Source organism: Salvelinus alpinus, chromosome 10, assembly GCF_045679555.1.
Source record: "Salvelinus alpinus chromosome 10, SLU_Salpinus.1, whole genome shotgun sequence".
Lineage (NCBI taxonomy): Eukaryota > Metazoa > Chordata > Actinopteri > Salmoniformes > Salmonidae > Salvelinus > Salvelinus alpinus.
Genome location: NC_092095.1, coordinates 64,065,059 through 64,076,453, shown reverse-complemented (window position 1 = coordinate 64,076,453; position 11,395 = coordinate 64,065,059). Strand labels below are relative to the sequence as shown.

Genomic DNA, 11,395 nt, shown 5'->3' with positions numbered 1-11,395 from the left:
TGTGTGTGTGTGTGTGTGTGTGTGTGTGTGTGTGTGTGTGTGTGTGTGTGTGTGTGTGTGTGTGTGTGTGTGTGTGTGTGTGTGTGTTGCCTGCAAGAATGTGTCCTGTCTAAGCAGATCCATGTGACTCTTCCCCATCCGTCCGTCCCTCTCAGAAGTATTAGATTAGTTTAAGGTGGAGGGAGATATAATTATAGAACTCACATGACTTCACCGTACATCATCCCAGCCCAGGTCTCTGTCACGTCCCATCTGTCCATTTCTCCAGACCTCTATCCTTCTCCTCATCCCCATGCTGTCATGTCTTTCCCAGTGGGATTCATTCTATCACTCATTTAACACATGATGACTGAATCATTCAGGATTATAGTTTTTCACAGTGACAGGTAATCAGATGTGATCCTAAAGATAGTCCTGTTTATCTCCCTCATTCATGACCAACTTTCACCCTGGACTCATTCATCAATAATCACCTTGGATTCATTCATGACCAATTATCACCCTGGACTTATTCATGACCAATTATCACCCTGGACTTATTCATGACCAATTATCACCCTGGACTTATTCATGACCAATTACCACCCTGGACTTATTCATGACCAATTACCACCCTGGACTTATTCATGACCAATTACCACCCTGGACTTATTCATGACCAATTATCACCCTGGACTCATTCATGACCAATTACCACCCTGGACTTATTCTTGACCAATTACCACCCTGGACTTATTCATGACCAATTACCACCCTGGACTTATTCATGACCAATTACCACCCTGGACTTATTCATGACCAATTATCACCCTGGACTTATTCATGACCAATTACCACCCTGGACTTATTCATGACCAATTATCACCCTGGACTTATTCATGACCAATTATCACCCTGGACTTATTCATTAATTATCACCCTGGACTCATTCATGACCAATTACCACCCTGGACTCATGCATGACCAATTATCACCCTGGACTCATTCATGACCAATTATCACCCTGGACTCATTCATGACCAATTATCACCCTGGACTCATTCATGACCAATCATCACCCTGGATTAATTCATGACCAAGTACCACCATGGATTCATTCATGACCAATTATCACCCTGGGTTCATTCATCAATTATCACCCTGGGTTCATTCATGACCAATTATCACCATGGACTCATTCATCAATTATCGCCCTGGACTTATTCTTGACCAATTATCACCCTGGACTCATTCATTACCAATTACCACCCTGGATTAATTCATGACCAAGTATAAACCTGGCCTGGACTCATCAATTACAAATAATCACCCTGGATTCATTCATGACCTATAATACCATGGACTCATTCATGACCCATTACCACCCTGGACTTATTCATGACCCATTACCACCCTGGACTTATTCATGACACATTACCACCCTGGACTTATTCATGACCAATTACCACCCTGGACTCATTCATGACCAATTACCACCCTGGACTTATTCATGTCCAATCGTCACCCTGGACTCATTCATGTCCAATTATCATCCTGGACTCATTCATGTCCAATCGTCACCCTGGACTCATTCATGACCAATTACCACCCTGGACTCATTCATGACCAATTATCACCCTGGACTCATTCATCAATTACCACCCTGGACTCATTCATGACCAATTATCACCCTGGACTCATTCATGACCAATTACCACCCTGGACTCATTCATGACCAATTATCACCCTGGACTCATTCATCAATTATCACCCTGGACTCATTCATGACCAATTACCACCCTGGACTCATTCATCAATTATCACCCATGACTCATTCATGTCCAATCATCACCCTGGACTTATTCATGACCAATTACCACCCTGGACTCATTCATCAATTACCACCCTGGACTTATTTATGACTTATAATACCCTGGACTCATTCATCAATTACCACCCTGGACTTATTCATGACCAATTACCACCCTGGACTTATTCATGACCAATTATCACCCTGGACTTATTCATGACCAATTACCACCCTGGACTTATTCATGACCAATTACCACCCTGGACTTATTCATGACCAATTACCACCCTGGACTTATTCATGACCAATTATCACCCTGGACTTATTCATTAATTATCACCCTGGACTCATTCATGACCAATTACCACCCTGGACTCATGCATGACCAATTATCACCCTGGACTTATTCATGACCAATTATCACCCTGGACTTATTCATGACCAATTATCACCCTGGACTTATTCATTAATTATCACCCTGGACTCATTCATGACCAATTACCACCCTGGACTCATTCATGACCAATTATCACCCTGGACTCATTCATCAATTACCACCCTGGACTCATTCATGACCAATTATCACCCTGGACTCATTCATGACCAATTACCACCCTGGACTCATTCATGACCAATTATCACCCTGGACTCATTCATCAATTATCACCCTGGACTCATTCATGACCAATTACCACCCTGGACTCATTCATCAATTATCAACCATGACTCATTCATGTCCAATCATCACCCTGGACTTATTCATGACCAATTACCACCCTGGACTCATTCATCAATTACCACCCTGGACTTATTTATGACTTATAATACCCTGGACTCATTCATCAATTACCACCCTGGACTTATTCATGACCAATTACCACCCTGGACTTATTCATGACCAATTATCACCCTGGACTTATTCATGACCAATTACCACCTTGGACTTATTCATGACCAATTACCACCCTGGACTTATTCATGACCAATTACCACCCTGGACTTATTCATGACCAATTATCACCCTGGACTTATTCATGACCAATTATCACCCTGGACTTATTCATTAATTATCACCCTGGACTCATTCATGACCAATTACCACCCTGGACTCATGCATGACCAATTATCACCCTGGACTCATTCATGACCAATTATCACCCTGGACTCATTCATGACCAATTATCACCCTGGACTTATTCATGACCCATTACCACCCTGGACTTATTCATGACACATTACCACCCTGGACTTATTCCTGACCAATTACCACCCTGGACTCATTCATGACCAATTACCACCCTGGACTTATTCATGTCCAATCGTCACCCTGGACTCATTCATGTCCAATTATCATCCTGGACTCATTCATGACCAATTACCACCCTGGACTTATTCATGTCCAATCGTCACCCTGGACTCATTCATGTCCAATTATCATCCTGGACTCATTCATGTCCAATCGTCACCCTGGACTCATTCATGACCAATTACCACCCTGGACTCATTCATGACCAATTATCACCCTGGACTCATTCATCAATTACCACCCTGGACTCATTCATGACCAATTATCACCCTGGACTCATTCATGACCAATTACCACCCTGGACTCATTCATGACCAATTATCACCCTGGACTCATTCATCAATTATCACCCTGGACTCATTCATGACCAATTACCACCCTGGACTCATTCATCAATTATCACCCATGACTCATTCATGTCCAATCATCACCCTGGACTTATTCATGACCAATTACCACCCTGGACTCATTCATCAATTACCACCCTGGACTTATTTATGACTTATAATACCCTGGACTCATTCATCAATTACCACCCTGGACTTATTCATGACCAATTACCACCCTGGACTTATTCATGACCAATTATCACCCTGGACTTATTCATGACCAATTACCACCTTGGACTTATTCATGACCAATTACCACCCTGGACTTATTCATGACCAATTACCACCCTGGACTTATTCATGACCAATTATCACCCTGGACTTATTCATGACCAATTATCACCCTGGACTTATTCATTAATTATCACCCTGGACTCATTCATGACCAATTACCACCCTGGACTCATGCATGACCAATTATCACCCTGGACTCATTCATGACCAATTATCACCCTGGACTCATTCATGACCAATTATCACCCTGGACTCATTCATGACCAATCATCACCCTGGATTAATTCATGACCAAGTACCACCATGGATTCATTCATGACCAATTATCACCCTGGGTTCATTCATCAATTATCACCCTGGGTTCATTCATGACCAATTATCACCATGGACTCATTCATCAATTATCGCCCTGGACTTATTCTTGACCAATTATCACCCTGGACTCATTCATTACCAATTACCACCCTGGATTAATTCATGACCAAGTATAAACCTGGCCTGGACTCATCAATTACAAATAATCACCCTGGATTCATTCATGACCTATAATACCATGGACTCATTCATGACCCATTACCACCCTGGACTTATTCATGACCCATTACCACCCTGGACTTATTCATGACACATTACCACCCTGGACTTATTCATGACCAATTACCACCCTGGACTCATTCATGACCAATTACCACCCTGGACTTATTCATGTCCAATCGTCACCCTGGACTCATTCATGTCCAATTATCATCCTGGACTCATTCATGACCAATTATCACCCTGGACTCATTCATCAATTACCACCCTGGACTCATTCATGACCAATTATCACCCTGGACTCATTCATGACCAATTACCACCCTGGACTCATTCATGACCAATTATCACCCTGGACTCATTCATCAATTATCACCCTGGACTCATTCATCAATTATCACCCATGACTCATTCATGTCCAATCGTCACCCTGGACTTATTCATGACCAATTATCACCCTGGACTCATTCATGACCAATTATCACCCTGGACTCATTCATGACCAATCATCACCCTGGATTAATTCATGACCAAGTACCACCATGGATTCATTCATGACCAATTATCACCCTGGGTTCATTCATCAATTATCACCCTGGGTTCATTCATGACCAATTATCACCATGGACTCATTCATCAATTATCGCCCTGGACTTATTCTTGACCAATTATCACCCTGGACTCATTCATTACCAATTACCACCCTGGATTAATTCATGACCAAGTATAAACCTGGCCTGGACTCATCAATTACAAATAATCACCCTGGACTCATTCATGACCAATTACCACCCTGGACTCATTCATGACCAATTATCACCCTGGACTCATTCATCAATTATCACCCTGGACTCATTCATGACCAATTACCACCCTGGACTCATTCATCAATTATCACCCATGACTCATTCATGTCCAATCGTCACCCTGGACTTATTCATGACCAATTACCACCCTGGACTCATTCATCAATTACCACCCTGGACTTATTTATGACTTATAATACCCTGGACTCATTCATCAATTACCACCCTGGACTTATTCATGACCAATTACCACCCTGGACTTATTCATGACCAATTATCACCCTGGACTTATTCATGACCAATTACCACCCTGGACTTATTCATGACCAATTATCACCCTGGACTTATTCATGACCAATTACCACCCTGGACTTATTCATGACCAATTCAGAATGGAGGAAGGGAGAAGGGGCGTGGCCTGTTCTATGTGTATCAGTAAGACAGTGAAACATATGCTATAATCCCACTGAATTGGCATCAAATTGGCATCTCCAATTTTTACCTTGATAAATCAACTTGATAAAGCAAGTTCAATAATACGGTGGTGGTAGCTGGAGAAAAAACAAAGAGTTGGTCTTTATCGACACCTTGTGGTTTTTGTCAGGAACCACAGTTGTTGGATATGTTTACAGAGCCCTCCAGCGTCCAAGCAGAAAGATCCATGTACTGTACATGTGAGGAGTCTACAGAAATACAGTCTATGCTACAGAGAAAGCCTCAATCTTTATTTAAAAATAAATAATCCAGCCATATAAAACAAAATGTCACTAAAACATAACAACAAAGGAGAATCCATGTCATGTAACCATGGCAGTATGAATGTAGATTTTCAGCCTCTTCACTATCTCTTCACCATTACAATGTCCCACTGACCCGATAAGGTCAAAACACCCCACTACAAACACTGAACGTCAGGTGATGACCCAACAGACCTGACGACACACTTTGAAACCAGCAGAATGAGGCCAAAACAAGGAGGCTGTGTTTCCTTCTGCACCGTGCCTCAGAAACTTCATGGCCTTTTTCCTTCACACGATCCTCTTGTCCATTTTTAATACCTCGTCTGAATAATTCACATACTTCTGTTGTGCTTGTGTGACTCTGGCAGCTGCTTCACACAGAACAATAACACTGAACACAGGTCAAGTTGTAGATGAAATAGTTGGAATACAGATGGAATAGAGAAAAGGAGACTAATGTAGACGGAGGGAGTCACGGAGGGAGTCACTTGGGAGGATCCATCGAGGGGGAGGGGAGGGCAGCTCCAAATAAGATACAGTACTACAGACATTGGCCAGCCCCAGTTTTCTGACTGTCAGTATGGCACAGAGCTATTAGTTAGGTACTGTATGCCTAATCAGGGATGAACTCAGACCTCTCTCTCTCCCTCTCTCTTCCTGAGTCCATCTCTTCAGCTGAGCGTCTTGTGCCACAGGTCGAAGCAGGGCACCACGTGTAGCCTGACGTACTTGTGCCCACCGGAGGAGCACTCCAGACAGCCGTAGACCGTCTCCCTCGGTGTCTGGCCCCGGCCACACAGGGCACAGGGGCCCTTGGGGATGTTGTGGTTGAGGAGGTTGACACGGGAGTGGGAGTCCCCTCTCAGGTAGGCGGTGGAGACGTCCGTCATGCTGGCTGCTTTTTCGTAGTAGTCTGTCACTACGTCGTCCATGTAGGTGTCTGAGTGGGTGTGCGTGAGCTCCTCAAACGTCCTGTCGTCTTCAGTAGGGGAAAGGAAGGATGAGGATAAGAGTGTCACTGGAACATCGGAAAATGTGCAGGGATTATTTTGTTTTCACTCATTATCTTTACATTACCCTGTGCTTTAACTAGCATTTGTGTCAGTGGAGGCTGGTGGGAGGAGCTGCAGGAGGACGGCCTCATTGTAATGGCTGGAATGGAATTAATGGAACGTATCAAACACATCAAACATATGGAAACTACGTGTGACTCCGTACCATTTATTCCATTACAATGACCCGCTCCTCCTATAGCTCCTCCCACCAGCCTCCACTGGTTTGTGTTTATATATGTTTATACTCTTTATTGGTATTTTATTAGGATCCTTGTGTGTATATTCTTCTCAACAATATGGAGCTAATAATTGTTCTTTAACAGCATTATACTGATAAGATTAGATCACTCTGGGACCTGTGCCACTTTATATAATGTTTACATACCCTACATTACTCATCTCATATGTATATACTGTATTCTATACCATCTACTGCATCTTGCCTATGCCGTTCGGCCATCGCTCATCCATATATTTATATGTACATATTCTTATTTATTCCTTTACATTTGTGTGTATAAGGTAGTTGTTGTGAAATTGTTAGATTACTTGTTAGATATTACTGCATGGTCGGAACTAGAAGCAGAAGCATTTCGCTACACTCGCATTAACATCTGCTAACCATGTGTATGTGACCATTAACATTTGATTTGATTTGAACTTTGCACATACACTGCTGCCATCTAGTGGCCAAAATCTAAATATTGCCTGGGCTGAAATAATACATTATGGCCTTTCCCTTGCATTTCAAAGATGATGGTACAAAAAAGTATCTTTTACCAGATCTAATGTGTTATATTCTCCTACATTAATTTCACATTTCCACAAATTTCAAAGTGTTTCCTTTCAAATGGTACCAAGAATATGCATATCCTTGCTTCAGGTCCTGAGGTACAAACAGTTAGATTTGGGTATGTCGTTTTATGCGAAATTTTTAAAAAGGGGTGGATCCTTAAGATTAAACAGCATTATATGATTAGATCTGATTGTTCTAGTCTTTTAGATGTTCTGTATGATAAGAACAGGGGGGTGGGGGGGGGTAGCCCTTTCCTGCAGTCAAATGACCTAGTGGCCTCATTCATATTTTTCATAATTTCATAATTAATAAACATGTTTGTTTTTTAAACACAGAAAATCCTGTGTTTCGTATATGTCAAACAGTTTTGTTATATTTCAGTCTTCTATGATGTATTTAAAGTGTGATATTGGGATGCATTTCAACTCTATATCTGACATAGTACAGGTGTCTTTTTTTTTTAAGCCCATAATCATGTGTGAGGTGTATACTTTTGTTTCAAAGTAGATTTGTTTAAGACTACCAAGAATCACTCTGTGACCCTGATTCAGGCCACTGCAGTAAAAGGTTAAGAGATGAAAGAAGGTTCCCACCTGCTCTGAAGGGGTTTCCGTACACAATCCCAGACAGGAACCTGCGTAGCCGTCCCATAGAGAATCGACCAATGAAACCACCCAGCTGCTCTCTGATCAGCTCCTTCTCAAATCCGCCTGACGACTCAGGGCTTACGCAGATATCTGATCAGGAGAAGGGGAACTATATTAGTGTGTGTGTGTGTGTGTGTGTGTGTGTGTGTGTGTGTGTGTGTGTGTGTGTGTGTGTGTAGACAGACAGACAGACAGACAGACAGACAGACAGACAGACACAGAGAAAGACAGAGACAGAGAGAGAGAGAAAGAGAAAGAGAAAGAGAGAGAGAGACAGCGAGAGAGAGAGAGAGAGAGAGAGAGAGAGAGAGAGAGAGAGAGAGAGAGAGAGAGAGAGAGAGAGAGAGAGAGAGAGAGAGAGAGAGAGAGAGAGAGAGAGATTGTGATCAAGTGTAATTGTGTCTGTGTGTTTGTTGTGGTTGTCTCACCAAGTCGTCCATCCAATCGAACAAACAGTTCAAAGATGCTGAATGCGATGGTGGTGTGAGCTGGGATCACTATGGCCTTGTCTCGACCTTTGGGGTTTCGACCATCATCAATCTGAAACTGTAGAACCCCAGTCAGATAGGTGAGACAGGGCATTCATCCATTCAACCATTACCTGCTAAGAGTGTCAGATGTCAGTGTTTTTGTGTGTACTGTACAGTGTGTGAGTGTGTGTGGTGTGTAGGTGTGTGTATTGTGTCTGTGTGTATGGTGTGTGTGTGTGTGTACGGTGTGTAGGTGTGTGTACTGTGTGTACTGCATGTTTGTAGGTGTGTGTACCCTTATGTGTACGTGTGTGTACCCTTATGTGTACCGTGTGTGTACTGTGTGTAGGTGTACGTATTGTATGTGTGTGTGTACTGTGTGTGTACTGTAGGTGTGCGTTTACCCTCATAGTCGTCCGTCTCATGCCAGCGTGGACAGTGAGAGAACACTGACGAGTCGTACGGATGCTCTCCATGACAACGCAGAGAACGCTCCGCCCACTTTCTTTGGACTGACGAATCAGACAGTGATCAAGATCCACTTTCCTATAGTGGACAGAAACCAGAACACAAACCTGTGTCAGAAAGACTTTTACTGTCCCGGTGTAATATACAGTATGTACAACCAACATGGTCTCATTAGAATATAAACAGCTTGGTTCCATCTGCAAAAAGAGGATTCTGAGATAATTGGCTTTAAAGTTCTGAACCCTCATTGGTTTGAATGGTGTCAACTACTTTTATCTTGTATTCTTTTAAACTTAACATGAATTGAGGTATTTAGACTACTGTATAGGTAGAGAACGTTGAACAGAACTATGTCAATAACTAAATGTTGAGTAAAATACAGATAGAACCAATAGTCCCAAGCTACTCTGCACCAATGTGTCGGAGGAAACAGCATACACCCGGTCAGCACGCACTGCGCCCGGCCCGCCACAGGAGTCGCAAGTGCGCGATGAGACAAGGATATCCCTGCCGGCCAAACCCTCCCTAACCCGGACGACGCTGGGCCAATTGTGCGCCGCCCCATGGGCCTCACAATTCGCGACAGAGCCTGGGCTCGAACCCACAATCTCTGGTGGCACAGCTAGCCACTGCACCACCCAGGAGGCCCCATCGTAGTTATATATTAACTAACCTGACATATTAGTAGTTTGTCATCACCATTGTGACCCTTGGTAATATCTTATCAGAAACAAGAATGCAATAGAATAAAATCGAAGCTATTTTCCACCACCTGCAGTGTACCTGGAGTTGAGTTCCCTGAGTAGAGTTGGGACCTCCACCTCGTGTTTGGTAACGATCCCAAAGGAGGCTTTGACGGCCACAGAGTCTGAACCACTGATGTTGAACCCCACGTCGTTCATCAGGTGGTTCCCTAATCTGCCGTTCAGGGCCACGTCAGATTTGTCCTCATAGTTCAGGAGCTGGTACGACGACACCCCTGTTTGAATGCAATAAAATGCCTTGTTAAAGGCATCTGATATTGTATGAGACTAGCTTTACATCTGCAGAAAACACATGACGGTCATGCTTTACTTTGTCAAAGAGAGAGACCGTTATAATGCATTATAAGCCCATTATAATGCCTTATAAGCTATTCATAATGCACTATAATGAATGACATAGGCGTTAATAGCTGCTGATAAACATGTATTCCTCCTCTCACTGGACTCTACCTGCTGTGATCTCCTTCTCCCCCACCAGGATGTCTTTCAGGGAGAAGGGGGTTGAGGCATACTTGGTTTTCTTCCAGAAGTGTCTCTTCCTCTTCCTGGTGACCAGGCTGAGCGGTTGGTAGCGGTCAGCCTCACTCAGGCTCGGTACGGGGATCAACCGACCTGTGTCTCCCACCTGCTTCACAAAGTTCTTAGTCGCCGCAGCGAACATAGCGGTGACCAAGAAACAGCAGACGGGTGCAGGAGTCACTGCTGGACATGCACGGCAGCAACAGGTAAGTGTCCGCTGTCCAGGCAAATGTGAATCCTTTAGTTTACACTATTAAAGAAGTTTATTCTTCTCTTTTTCTTATCTTTGGTGAGTTCACATTGGGAAGTTCTGCACAGGTGGACAGTTGTTCTGATAGATGTCTCTCTTCTGATAGATGTCTCATTCAGCTGTGCAGCTCAGGGCTCAGGGCTAATGAATAATGGAGACACCATGTAAGGGGATATGGGGACAAGCTGTCCCATAACGTGATTGGACAGGTAGTTGCCTTCATTCTTCCTGTCATGTGACCAGTGAGCTCATCAATGGGTTATGCAGTACTTCCTGTGCTACTCTGTCTTTGAGGCCCTAGATGTCTATCAATAATGCGGCCCTAAGTGCTGAAAGAGATATCAGTGTAAGTAAGGTATCAATAGTTTCATTGTAGCTGGTTAGGGAATCTGATCACATTCAAATGGATCAGGGTTACACACCTTAAAGGAAAACTCCACCCAAAAGCTATCTGTTGGTGTGGTCCCAAATGTTGTTGATATAGTCCCAAATGTTTTGCATGTCAGCAATCAAGTTTTCAAGATATATAACCTTCATAATACAGAAATACAGCCGGTATGATACATTCAGCATCACATAAATGTTATATATCTTGAAAACTTGATTGCTGACATGCATTTTTTTATTT

At 43.1% G+C, this 11,395-nt stretch overlaps 1 protein-coding gene across 1 annotated transcript; it reads right to left on the bottom strand.

The window, feature by feature from the left end:
- Positions 1-5,929: 5,929 nt before the first annotated feature.
- pjvk (pejvakin) lies at positions 5,930-10,719 on the bottom strand. The gene is made up of 6 exons (XM_071330423.1): positions 10,449-10,719; positions 10,018-10,213; positions 9,171-9,312; positions 8,725-8,842; positions 8,243-8,386; positions 5,930-6,777 (listed from the first exon to the last, which is right to left on the bottom strand). The coding sequence occupies exons 1-6, from the start codon at positions 10,657-10,659 to the stop codon at positions 6,470-6,472; spliced, it is 1,119 nt and encodes a 372-aa protein (XP_071186524.1). The 5' UTR covers positions 10,660-10,719; the 3' UTR covers positions 5,930-6,469.
- Between the last annotated feature and the right edge of the window lie 676 nt (positions 10,720-11,395).

Coding starts and splice junctions, on each gene's coding strand:
- pjvk (XM_071330423.1), bottom strand. CDS start 10,659: ATGTTCGCTGCGGCGACTAAGAACTTTGTGAAGCAGGTGGGAGACACA. Junction 10,214..10,448: donor GGAGAAGGAGATCACAGCAG/GTAGAGTCCAGT, acceptor GCATTCAAACAG/GGGTGTCGTCGTACCAGCTC. Junction 6,778..8,242: donor CGGAAACCCCTTCAGAGCAG/GTGGGAACCTTC, acceptor CCCCTACTGAAG/ACGACAGGACGTTTGAGGAG.